A 13,665-nucleotide genomic window follows, 5' to 3' on the forward strand; every position below is an offset into this window, starting at 1 on the left:
TTTCTTGTTTTAATTATAGGCCAGTTTATCTTTTTATTTGCAAATGATTAATTAGGTTTTAAACCTTGGTATGGAAACTACTTATTTTAATTATTTACAACATATATATCCTGCCTTTGTCCAAACAGCGCTACCGAGGCAGCTGACAATTAAGACAGAATAATAATATAAAAAATACACCACAAATCCCATTAAAAACTAGAGTTAAATGCCTATATAAAAGAAGACAGCAAAGCAAAACAGAGGGCAGGAAGGAGGGACCACTGACGGAATGCCAGACCCAACAAAAAGGTCTTCACCTGTTGGCAGAAGACAGTGATAGAAGAGAACAAATATCCCTGGGGAGGGAGTTCCATGTTGACTAGGGTTGGCTAGGTCATGTCCAGTAATCAGTGGAAGCAGGGACATGGGGGGCATGGCGTCCTGGGTGCTCCTCCATCACTTCCAAGGGAAACCCGGAAATGATGTAGGATAGCTCTAGGACTCACTGGAAGCCTCTGTGGTTACCATAGAGCTTCTGGCAATTCCTAGAGCTACCCTATGCCATTTCTGGGTTTGCCCTAGAAGTGATGTAGCAGTGCACAGGATTCTAACACTCTTTAAATTATTCCTCTGCCACGGCTTGGTGTGGTGGTGGGTAGGAAGACCTCCTGCCATAAAAGTTGGCCTGGCAGCCCTTATGTTAGCACCGTGACTAAGTAAGTCCTCTCTTGGATTACTTCAAAAGCACTGGGTGAGGCAGGGTATAAATACTTTACATCAGGATAGCATACACGCAGTTTCCAGGATCTTTCCCTTCCAGGCACTGAGAATAGCAAGACCCATTCAACGCCAGCAAGGTTGCTGTGTATGGCATGTGTCTGACCATAGAGACAGCTGCAACCTAGCCTTCCTTTCATTCAGCCATTGGTTTACCAGAGAAAGAAAAAAAATTACTCCCAGAGAAAGCAAAGGCCGTCTTGGAGTAAACACATGAGAACCATTCTAAACAATCAGCACATTGTTTATAACAAACCCACAGAGAAACGTGTTGGGGCCTTTGGCGTGCTTTATTTATTTATATAGATATATCCAATAACTTTTTTTTATTTAAAAAAAAGGATTCTGAAAATCAAAATTAAGCACATGCCAAATTACAAAGTTACAAAATGCTCTCATCGCACGGGACAGACAAATTGCTCAGATTTATTTATTTCGTATGTCCTTTTTCCTATTGTTCTGGTAGAAACCTCTACCAGTGTCCTCAAAGCAGCAATATTGAAAACTGGCTTTGGGCAACCATCAGCCAGCAGTTTTGCCAAAAGATACAAAAAATATTAGCTATATTCTGAAGCACAACTGTACATACTTTACACTGAGACTATGCATGAAAAAAAGCCCTCTACTTTCATACAAACAGTGTCATCAGTGAGTCAACTGAAATATACATTAGCAAGAACGGATGGACCCACCTATAAATACAAGAGGCCATAAGCGGTAGAATAGACAGAATTAGTACAATCCAAAATGTAGACTTCCACTTGACTGCTGTCTTAAGGTTAAATACGGCTAATTACTGAATCGTATACATCCAATTGTTTAATGTGCTCCTAACAAGTCAGATACTATACTCTATGGTACACATCAAAAGGACCAAAAGATCAGGTTCAAGGACTCTCCTGAACAGGAGGACTATTTGTACTGCTGCACAGGCGCCACATGGTGCTCATGAACACTAGTCCAGCAGTGTAGGCCAGTACAAAGGACCTTGCACAAATCAGGGGTTGGCAGAGAGGGGATGTGGCAGGAACATCATGGGGGAGCAGCCAAATCAGGAGCAATCTTCTCATGGGTCCACGGTCACCTGCCCCAAGCATTAGCCATTTCCAGAGATCCATTCATAGCTGAAGGCCACGATCCCATCTGTGCATTCTTACTTAGGAGAGAGTCCCACAGAACTCCACGGGATTAATTTCTGAGCAAAATTGCTCGGGATTGTGGTACATAGTAAACTGTTATGCCAAAAGCAGTTAAGCACCTTTTTGCAAACGGCTTACTCTGTAAGCAAAGGGAAAGAGAACATGCCAGAAGCCATTAATGGTTGATAATTCCTCTTTAATGAAAAGAATTTTCATTTATGTCCATATTCATGAAAAGCAACAAGAGAGATTTTGTAACCACTGGCACTAGCGACACGAGCTCATTGGACAAGGATTCTTCTGTGGTCCACTCCCATGACACGCAATCAGCTCTGCCTGACTTAGACAGTGCCATTTAACCTTTTGAGATGATTTGGCTCATGAGTATGTGGAGGGAACAGCTGTGCTTACAGACATGGCCTCTGTTGTTCATGGCTGAACATGGCTGCCGAATCCTCAAGCGTCCCGTTGCACTTGCATGGGCCCCACCAAGATACCCACCTTTCCAACTGGCAGCCATGTTTGCTAAAGCATGAAACCAGGTGTGTACAAGCCAGCGTAGTGTAGTGGTTAAGGGCGGTGGTTTGGAGTGGTGGAGTCTGATCTGGAGAACAGGTTTTGATTCCCCACTCCTCCACATGAGTGGCGGAGGCTAATCTGGTTTCCCACTCCTACACATGGAGCCAGCTGGGTGACCTTGGGCTAGTCACAGCTCTCTTAGAGCTCTCTCAACCCCACCTACCTTACAGGGTGTCTGTTGTGGGGAAGGGAAGGTGATTGCAAGCCGGTTTGATTCCTCCTTAAGCGGTAGAGAAAGTCAGCATATAAAAACCAACTCTTCTCGTTTATTCGTATTAAGATGATAGCCAATTTGAGAGAGACAATAATCTTTAGGTAGCCTGTTCGGTTAATTTTTCATATGAGCAAGAATGTATGTTTTTTTCTTCTGTTTTGTCAATACCCTGCCTTTCCCTACCTTTTTAACCTTCTGCATCCTTAATAACATACAATTAAAAAAACAAACAAAAACCAACTCTTCTTCTTCTAGGACATGTCTTTGTGGAAGGGCACCCTGGTCCCTGAAACCCCAAACACGTTTTGCCTCCTTGCTGTTAACGTAACAGGACTATTTCCACAATTTGAGCAAAAATGGGAGCATCAGATTCATTGAGGTGCAATCATTTGACCAGCAGAGAATGGGAGCATCAAAATGGCTTCACGTATTATTTATTCAATATTCCTCCTTCTGCCCTGAGGCAGTTTCTCGAGTCAGTTTATGACTGTGCTTTTTTCAGTTTGCATATTTCAACATGCGAGTGTGAAAATTCCACCTTGGAATTCAGTGTGGAGGGACATCTATGGTTTCTGCCGACCCTCCCTGTACTAAGTAACATCAGAGGTCATTCTCAGGGACGCCACTGACAAACTGGAAAATGCTTTCCTCCTCTAGAAATCAGCTTGTTGTATTAATAAAATGAAACTGTATTTTGCACTACAAGAGATGCTCAAAATGCTAGTAAAATTTCAGTGAGAAGCACAAGTAATGGGGATACATTAGAAAGAAAGGGTTGTTATGTTGCCATTGTGTTATATTAAGCTCCATTAGCTCTGATGATGGCTGGATACAATGCATTCCCCGCCCCTTAAAAAATAACGCCTTGATCTCTGTCCTTATCAGCTATTTTGCTCCACGAGATACAGAATCAAAGACAGCTCTAAAAGGAGGATTTACGCTTGGCAGTGTGTATGTTCATTAATGCTCAGTAGATGCAACAGCTCCTACAGACGCTCTCGTCAAAGAGGCGCAGAAGCCAGAATATGTTCTCCGTTCGCTTGTACAGAAATCTGATTCCTTCCTGGTGAGACCAATAACAAGGTGGAGGCTTCATCACGGCTGCCTCAGTGTATCAGGTAACACATGACAGAAGTGATGATCAAAAGCAGGGAAGCGTTAGCGAGAAGCACGGCAACGCCCGACACCAAGCGGTACTGCTCCGTGCACATTTCGCGGACCACTCGGGTCACGACTTTCGTCTCCATCTCGTCGGCCGTCTGGTTCCCAGCGGAGTCGGTATACTCTTTCACGGTGATGTTGACGCAATCTCTCACAAAGGTATCCTGTGACATGGACGGATCATACCGTGGGTGGTACACGCGGTCAGTATAACGATCTCGGTTCTCATTCCACCACCGCTCCTCGTCGCGGTTGTTGAAACGGAAGTTCATATTGGACATGGCGCTGCCTAAGAGGTAGCCGCCGACCGCACCCACTGCGGCACCTCCCAACGCTGCTCCTGCCATATGTTTCATCTTGGGTTTGGGTGGCTTAGGTTTCCAGGGCTTGTTGCTGTATTGGCCCCCGCCGCCTCCCCCAGGGTAGCCTCCTCCAGGGTAGCCAGGGTTTTGTGGGTAGCCAGGGTTCCTGGGATAACCAGGGTTTTGTGGATACCCAGGGTTTTGAGGATAACCAGGGTTGCGTGGGTAACCAGGATTGCCAGGCTGCTGTGGATAACCACCAGGCTGACGATGGCCTCCAGTATTCCAGCCACCACCGGGTTTGTTCTTTCCTTTTTTAGAAAAGGAGACATCGGTTTGCAGCAGAATAAGGAAAATTGCTAGCCAGCAGGTCACCAGGAATTTTTTCATGATGGTTAATCTGCAAACAAAACAAAGTAGGATTCTGGTTAGGGGGAAAACAACAACAATCGCCTAATTTTTATGACATGCACAGGGCAAAACTGACTCTTGTAAGCAGGTGACAACGGGCTTTCCAAAATGATTCTTCTGTACCTTACTCCAGGCAAGTACCAGAAGTGACAGTCATGCTATCTCTGGAAACAATGATCAAACAGCGGTACATGCAAACCAAGCATAAATGAAAACAGTAAATGAAGAGTACATATCTTTAATTTTCATACTTTTAATTTTAATATCTTCCCCCCCTTTGCTTTGTTCAAACTCCCCCCATAGCTCCTTTCCACTCATGCAGGGAGGGGGGAGCCACATTTCCTCCCTTCCAGCTGCCTCTAGGAAGCCCACAAACAAGACTGCAGCAGCATCCTGCCTGTGTTTCACAGCACCTACAATGCTCAGCTTAAAAGGGGAAAATGAAGGAAATTAATTCTTATGCATTTGGGGATTTTAACAAACTGGGGAAAGAGGCGAAGTTCTTCCCTTCTATGTCACCTCCTAGCATTGGTATTCAGAGGTGACCGTTCAACACCTTTAGAGCCAGGGACTCCAAAGGTCTACTATATAATGTGCAATATACATTGGGCAGAATGAACAATATGCAGGAAGGATGCTCATTATCAGGAATAAATAGACCGCTTCAGGAAAATCCCTTGAGCTACTCCCACATGAACACATGAAGCTGCCTTATACTGAATCAGACCCTTGGTCCATCAAAGTCAGTATTGTCTACTCAGACCGGCAGCGGCACTCCAGGGTCTCAGGCAGAGGTCTTTCACATCACCTACTTGCCTGGTCCCTTTAACTGGAGATGCCGGGGATTGAACCTGGGACCTTCTGCATGCCAAGGAGATGCTCTACCACTGAGTCACAGCCCCTTCAAAGCTGGAACTGGGGAGAAAAAGGGGAGGGGTGACATTGGTGGCGTGTGCTGTGTGTTATATCTATTTATTTTAGATATTTGTACTCCATTTCCCCCTAAAATGGGGGCTCAAAGCAGCTTACAGCACTGTTTCCCCCCTCCATGATTTTATCTTCACAACAACCCAGTGAGGTAGATTACACTGAGAGAGAGCAACTGGCACCAAGGACACCCAAGTGAGCTTCCATGGCAGAGTAGGGGGATTCGAACCTGGGTCTCCCAGAAGCTAGCCCACCTCTCTAACCACTAGGCCTTGCTGGCTCTCCGCTCCCATCACAAGACCATCGGCAGACACTGAAAACTGGGTGGGGAGCATTTATCCGTGCCTTACAAGAATCGCAGTTCCAAGAATCGCAGTTCCTTAAGCATCTCCCAACACCAGGGAGTTGCCACCTAATATTGTGCTATTAGCAAATGCGGGAATTAAACACTTATTATTTGATTGTAGCTTCCCGGCAGCAGCTCCTTCTGTACAGACTGATGGAGATTGCTCAGCCAGGCCTCGCCAGGCAACCATTCTCACCTAATGTGTGTGTGTGTGTGTGTTAAGTGCCGTCAAGTCGCTTCCAACTCATGGTGACCCTATGAATCAAAGTCCTCCAAAATGTTCTACTTTTGACAGCCTTGCTCAGGTCTTGCAAACTGAGGGCTGTGGCTTCCTTTATTGAGTCCATCCATCTCTTGTTGGGTCTTCCTCTTTTCCTGCTGCCCTCAACTTTTCCTAGCATGACTGTCTTTTCTAGTGACTCTTGCCTTCTCGTAATGTGGCCAAAAGCCTCAGTTTAGTCATTCTAGGGTCAGTTCAGGCTTGATTTGATCTAGAACCCACTGGTTTGTTTTTGTGGCAGTCCACGGTATCCGGAACACTCTTCTCCAACACTACATTTTAAAGGAATCTACTTTCTTCCTATCAGCTTGAATTTTAAAGATAGCTTGAATCACACTCTGAAAAGAGACTCAGGTCCTTCCCCTTCCAAAAACCACTTAAGGACCAAACTAGATGCAAAAGTGCCCTCGTGGCTGCCAGGAGGACGCCGTTGGAATTTTAACGTAATTTTAAAATGCCACGAGGACCCGATCCTGATGAGGCCTGCAGAGCAGTGCCCTCCCCGCCAGTGCCTTTTCAAGTGCTGAAACAGCTGTGTGTGTGTGTGGGGGTGTTTTGGCCCCTGAGAAAACATGGGGGTGTGGGAACAAGAGCCCTTCAGCCCACCGCGCTGCAGGCCTGATCAGGATTGCAGCATTTGAAAATCACTTTAAAATGGCAACGCTGTCCTCATGGCTACCACAAGAACACTGTCCCATCTCGTTTAGCCCTTAGCTTGTGGCAATCAAAATGTCTGGTGGCTCTGGATTTGTACTACTTTATTTTGTCTCTGACCCTGACTGGGGAGAGGAGGAGAAGAGTTGGTTTTTATACCCTGCTTTTAGGAGCCCCGTGGCGCTGAGTGTTAAGCTGCAGTACTGCAGTCAAAAGCTCTGCTCACGACCTGAGTTCGATCCCGACAGGAGTCGGTTTCAGGTAGCCGGCTCAAGGTTGACTCAGCCTTCCATCCTTCTGAGGTCGGTAAAATGAGTACCCAGCTTGCTGGGGGTAAAGGGAAGATGATTGGGGAAGGCACTGGCAAACCACCCCGCAAACAAAGTCTGCCTTGGAAACGTCGGGATGTGACGTCACCCCATGGGTCAGGAATGACCCGGTACTTGCACAGGGGACCTTTACCCTACCTGTAAGGAGTCTCAAAGCGGCTTACAATCACCTTCCCTTCCCCACGACAGACACCATCAGGTAGGTGGGGCTGAGAGAGTTCTAAGACAGCTGTGACTAGCCCAAGGTCACCCAGCTGGCTTCCTGTATAGGAGTGGGGAAACCAACCCAGTTCGCCAGATTAGAGTCCACCGCTCATGTGGAGGAGTGGGGAATCAACCCCGGTTCTCCAGATTAGAGCCCACCGCTCCAAACTGCCACTCTTAACCACTACACCATGCTGGCTAACCTAAGGCCATGCCCCCCCATGTGGTGGGGGGAAGCAGCCACCCAACACAGCATGCCTACTCCCCTCGCTGGCTCCTTCAGCCCATCGTGATCAGAAGCTGCTCAAGACCTCACCCTGTTTTAGTAAAAATGGCTTCTGCGTGAGTTCTCAGAACAAACTGCAGGCAGGCCAGGTTTCTGGAGACGCAGCATACACATTTTCAGAATAACTAACTCAGTAAAAGGCTGGGAAGGAGCCATCATTTTATTTAACATTTTTCAGTTTCTAAAATCCTTCTGATATCGGAACGCGGTTCATTTTGGCTCTGTGATAGAGCCCTGTCACCTTTTTGTGGCTCCCCTCCACCCCCCCAGTAAAGCAAGTCATCAACTTGAGGAAAAACAGACGCCCGGTTCCCTCCCCCAGAATCATGCCTTCTGCCATGATGGAAAACTTTGGCTGCAAGGACCAGCCCTACAAAGAAAACGTGCAGAAGCAGCAAATCAAAATAATGTTGCTGTGCCTGAAAACAGGTTGTGCCTTGTTTGCTCTCAAACCGGGCTTGAACGTTTACACAATGAAAGGGCCTGGCTTTTTTCATGCACAGTAGAGCCAGCGTGGTGTAGTGGTTAAGAGTGGTGGTTTGGAGCGGTGGGCTCTGATCTGGAGAACCGGGTTTGATTCCCCACTCCTCCACAAGTGGTGGAGGCTAATCTGGTGAGCTGGATTTGTTTCCCCACTCCTGCACACGAAGCCAGCTTGGTGACCATGGGCAAGTTACAGCTTTGTTAGAGCTCTTTCAGCCCCACCTACCTCACAGGGTGTCTGTTGTGGGGAGGGGAAGGGAAGGTGATTGTAAGCCGGCTTGAGTCTCCCTTAAACGGTAGAGGAAGTCGGCATATCAAAACCAACTCTTTTTCTTCTATATGAACTGCTCGATGCTGTGACTGCCGTAGCAGAAGAAGAAATCTTAGGCACTGCTTCTCGCCGTGTTATTATGCAGCACAGACAACGGCACTATAAAGTCAGCATAAATTGTGAGGGCTTAAGAACCCAAATACCCCTTTGAAAAACAGGGCATTTCTAAACTGGTATCAACACACACCTCCTTAAGTGGATCGCCACATAAAACCTTTCAAATGGGATTTTCGCTTTCCAGAAGTTGTCCATGCAGTTGCGTAACTGACCTGGGTTCTTCCCTGCAAATGACCTCTGCATGCAAGCCTATTGCACTCAGGGTTCCACTATACACAAAGGCTTTAAAAGGACAAATCCCGAGAGGAATGGACCATGAACGGTAATAAACCATGTGCAGGAATCCCAGCCCCAGCCATCATGCACCAGCCTCTGACCTTCTGTTACCCCTTTGGCCTCAGAGTTGGGTACCACCCTAATCCACCTTCGCTCCCCTAGCTCTACTCCCTTCTGAGCTGGGAGCCAGAGCTGGTCTGTCGTTCTTGGCCTCCTCCCTCAAGTAGGGTTGCCAGCTCCGGTTGGGAAATACATGGAGATTTTGGGGGTGGTGCCTGAGGGAAGGGTTTGGGGAGGGGCTTCAATGGCGTAAAATGCCATAGAGTCCACCTTCCAAAGCGGCCATTTTCTCCAAGGGAACAGATTTAGAGATCAGTTGTAATAGAGGGAGATCACCAGCCACCACCTGGAGGTTGGCAACCCTGCCCGCAAACCTTTTTAGGCCTAGCCAGGGCGGAGCGTCCCAACAGCTGATTTGTCAGGCAGTTGGCTATCAAAGGGCAAGTTGTCGGTGTGTGTGTGTGTGCCTGAGTCGTAAAGGGGCCGGCCACCACTGATCAGCGGGCTGGTGTGCAGCTCTTTATGAGGCGCATCACCCCACTGGGCCTGATGGCTGCTGCGCTTGGCCCTGTGGGGGGCTGAGAAAGAGGAGGGTGCGGTGTTGTCTCCACCACCCCCTGGCACAATGATATTCCAAATGTGTGTGTGTGTGTGTAAAGTGCCTTCAAGTCGCAGCCGACTTATGGCGACCCCTTTTGGGGTTTTCAGGGCAAGAGACTAACAGAGGTGGTTTGCCAGTGCCTTCCTCTGCACAGCAACCCTGGTATTCCCTGGTGGTCTCCCATCCAAATACTAATCAGGGCTGACCCTGCTTAGCTTCTGAGATCTGACGAGATCAGGCTAGCCTGGGCCATCCAGGTCAGGGCTGATATCCAAATAGAATCTCCATACTGAAAAGCAGTGTGGTAAGCTGCAGTACTGCAGTCAAAAGCTCTGCTCACGGCCTGAGTTTGATCTCGACGGAAGTAGGTTTCAGGTAGCCAGCTCAAGGCTGACTCAGCCTTTCATCCTTCCAAGGTTGGTAAAATGAGTACCCAGCTTGCTGGGGGTAAAGTCTAGATGACTAGGGAAGGCAATGGGAAACCACCCCGTAAATCTAGTCTGCCTTTTAAATGTCGGGATACGACGTCACCCCATGAGTCAGTAATGACCTGGTGCTTGCTCAGGGGACTACCTTTACCTTTTACCTATGATCATCAGCTCCTGGTGGGGATAACAACAGGAGCAGGCTTTGGCCTCATGTCCTGGCAGTAGACCTTCTGGGAACATCTGGCTGATGACCGTGAGAAGTAGGGCTCCGGATGAGATGTGATCCAGCAGGGATGTTCTTCATATCCCTGAAGCTTAGAGCATCCGGACTAACTTTTAAAACTGGGCTCCAGTTTTCATTTTCAGCAAGGTTCCCTATCACCCCCTCTTCTGAAGGCAGCTGATTTAGAACATCCATGAAGGCAGCGTCGTTAAAAATAGCTCTGATGGATACGCTCTATTTTTGGACAGGCTAAAAGCACATGATGGGTACACAGCACACACATATGCTGGCTGGACACCTTAGACCAACAACCATTTCCTGAAGTGCAGTCTGACATACAAAAATATTTTAAGATCCGATCCCTTTCATAAGCTAAGAAGAGGGTTCTTGTTTTCAACTAAAGAGTAGCTTTTTAATACAGTTTTAACATTCTAAAGCGGTACAGAAATACCATTATCAATAGTAATAAATCTTAACACATAAGCAAAACACATAAGCAAATTATGGAGCTTATAAATAAGCTGTATAAGAAAAACATATCATGGAAAGAACTGTTAAAATTAATTTATAATTCTTGGGAAAATGACTCATAGTGCAATGCTATGCAGAACTACCTTCCTGCTGCGGGCTCGCCACCCACCCCAGTCCCGATCAGTGGGCTCACCAGCCAAGGCAGCTATTCTCCCCACCCCCCCCTCCCATTTTGACACTAAACAGTGTTGTCTGCACATGCACAGACAATGCTTTCTTAAAAATCAGGGGGATTTAACCCCCCCCTTTTAATTTCAGATTCTTCTGCAGACCTAAGGGGTCCCCTAAATCTGCAGAAAAATCTGTTTGGAGCTGTGTGCCCCCATCTGTGGATTTAAGTATCCGCAGCGAGGGTTGACATGCGGGCATTAGATCTATAGATAAACTGGGGCCTGCCATTGGCTGTAACAACAATAAACACGGGACTGGTGAACAATAAGGGGTTCTTTCCACACCTCTAAAACTTGCCCTCTTTGATTCTATAAACCCCTCCTTTTTAAATTCTCATGAACTGATTTCTCCACCACTCTCAACTTTCCATGCTTTCTGCAGTCTATTTGGTCCTTAGGGTTTGGGGTGTTTACCCCTTCTCTTTTGGTTGATTTACAAAGTAGTATTTTCTGTGTACGTGGGGATGCCTACCTTGTCTGTGAGTGGCCCAATTTTGCTGCCTGGCATAGAGGTCAACCACTTGACTATTAGATCAGTGGTAGTCACTCTGCTGCTTATGGAGACCTACATTCGCAATTACCATCAACCAAAAAAGCCACATTTACTTCCATCCCTGGCATGAGGCCTGAATATCAGGGAGGCTAACAGCTTACCCATTCCTCTGGCAGCGGCTGATTCAAGGGAGGAACTACCTGCCAACCACAAGTCCCACCAAGCAAGGGCCTTGCCCAAATTCCTGAAACATGGGGTAGGTGTTACATTGGACAATGGTGCTCAGAAGAGCCACATGCAATTCCCGAGTCACTGTGCGCATCCTTGTATTAGATATAGCAGTGAATATCAAATGCGATAAGGAATATGTAAACTCACAGCTTACCAGTGCTGTGAAAAATCAAAGGTTAACAGAATAATGGGTTTAAATTGCGGGCGGAAAGGGACCGGCTGGATATTAGGGGGAAAAATTGTTTACAGTAAGAGTTGTTCGACAGTGGAATCAGCTACCTAGGGAAGTGGTGAGCTCCCCCTCACTGGCAGTCGTTAAGCAGAGGCTGGACAAGCACTTGTCAGGGATGCTCTAGGCTGATCCTACATTAAGCAGGGGGTCGGACTCAATGGCCTGTATGGCCCCCTCCAACTCTATGATTCTATGTGTGGAAATGGATTTCAGTGGAGTTGATGTCACCTTAAATTAGAGGGGCTCTTAGTTTTCAAGGGGAGCCACAATGTTTTCATCCTGTGTGCAAAAAAACAACACCCCAGCATGCTGTCATTGAAAAAATAGCCTCCTTTGAGTATTTCTGCTTTTGAATCAAATCTGGCTCAGAGAGAAAGGAGACCATATGTCTGTACGGCTTGTACGGTGTGATTCCTCTGCTCCTTTGCTCATCAGCCTCAGGTGGGGGATGGGGTGGCACATTTTAATCCCTATTTAAAGCATTGCCGATCAGTTGTACCAACCATTCAATTACAGCTTGTGACCGGACTGGCTAGTTAAGAAAGAAATTATCCATTCCTTGGAGACTCACGCGATGCACAGAGATCATGGACAGGAACGTCTCCAAACACCCTGCCAAGCTGGACAGTTCTGATCAGCCATATAAAGCTACCTTATCCCTGAGTCAGACTGCTGGTCCTGCTAGTTCAGGTGGCCACCAGAACCACAAGGATGACAAATCGAGAATGGTCCCCCCACCCATTACCAGAGATCTGTTAGCAGATGACGCTCGTTGAACTCTAGCTCTTTCTGACGCAGACCAAACGGATCAATCTGATTAATGCTTTTGACCCTATTTCAAAGGCAGTGGATTTGTAATCACCGGAGAGCGTGCGAGAGAGAGTTCTAGCGAAGTCGAGAGAGAGGCGTTCTCGAGGGAAGCATCACGCGTTGGCAGGCTGGGAGGGGAGGACTCCATTTTCTACACCAGGTTGCTATGGATGTGTTAAATAATACACTCGGTTTCTGGCTTGGAACTATGTGTCTTTCACGTGAACTGTGTAGCTGCCGCTTGGTCTGGCCGGTCATACCCATAGTGATGAAAACTACTGTGTGTGTGTGTATTTCACACGCCTGTACAGATGCAGATCTCTGTTATGATACAGAATGCCCGCACGATACGTAACAAAGAATACTGTGGCACCATTCATGCAAGCTGGTTTATTGTGTTAGGAGCTATTGCTGGCAACCGCCCTGCCCTAGAGGGTTATTTGATCGTTTCTTCTCCACAAGATTTCGGGGTGCAACATAACCATCCCAATCAGCATTCCTTAACCTGCTTTTCTTTGCCGAGGGACGGGATGTACGGAGGGACGGAATGTACAGGGCACCACGGCATCTAAGGTTGTTACATAATCCTCAAAAGCAGGACAGGCATGTTTGAATGAAGGCAAGACTGCTTGCCTTAAAAAGCATACAATGTATTATGCAGATATGATCATTTGCACGCTTTTCCCAAGGCAGGACTCTGCCGGAGGTGTAAAAAAGGAGCAATTATGTTAACCAGAGAAAATGGTTACCCGGCTCAACCTAACAAGATACTTTAATCTGTATTTTTTATTCACAAATGCTATTCTTGAGCTTCTTCTTTTCATAAGGAGCACCGTTCCTCTTATTAGAAGCCTTTATATAGCCACTAAGTCTTTCAGTTCCTATTTTACTGTTTTTAATATTTTAATTATTGCAAGCTGCTTTGGGGACTTTTCAACTGAGAGGGCAGGATAGAAATATTTTAAACCAACCTCAGATTACGGGAATTCAAAGCAAAATCCTAATAGTTTTTTCTGCCATCGGTAAGAGAGGAATTAAACATGGATTTTTTTAAGGGGGGGGGGAGACAAAGGACAAGCTCCTCCATGGGGAGTCCATATACCTAATCTATTAGAAGACATTTGTCCCACTTCATTTATATGATAGAT

The 13,665-nt window shown here is 46.7% G+C and overlaps 1 protein-coding gene across 1 annotated transcript; it reads right to left on the reverse strand.

Annotated features, from left to right (window-relative positions):
• Positions 1-3,797: 3,797 nt before the first annotated feature.
• Positions 3,798-12,547, reverse strand: LOC130487248 (major prion protein homolog). The gene is made up of 2 exons (XM_056860713.1): positions 12,453-12,547; positions 3,798-4,554 (listed from the first exon to the last, which is right to left on the reverse strand). The coding sequence occupies exon 2, from the start codon at positions 4,542-4,544 to the stop codon at positions 3,798-3,800; it is 747 nt and encodes a 248-aa protein (XP_056716691.1). The 5' UTR covers positions 4,545-4,554; positions 12,453-12,547.
• Between the last annotated feature and the right edge of the window lie 1,118 nt (positions 12,548-13,665).

This window comes from Euleptes europaea, chromosome 14 (assembly GCF_029931775.1).
Source record: "Euleptes europaea isolate rEulEur1 chromosome 14, rEulEur1.hap1, whole genome shotgun sequence".
Taxonomy (NCBI): Eukaryota; Metazoa; Chordata; class Lepidosauria; order Squamata; family Sphaerodactylidae; genus Euleptes; species Euleptes europaea.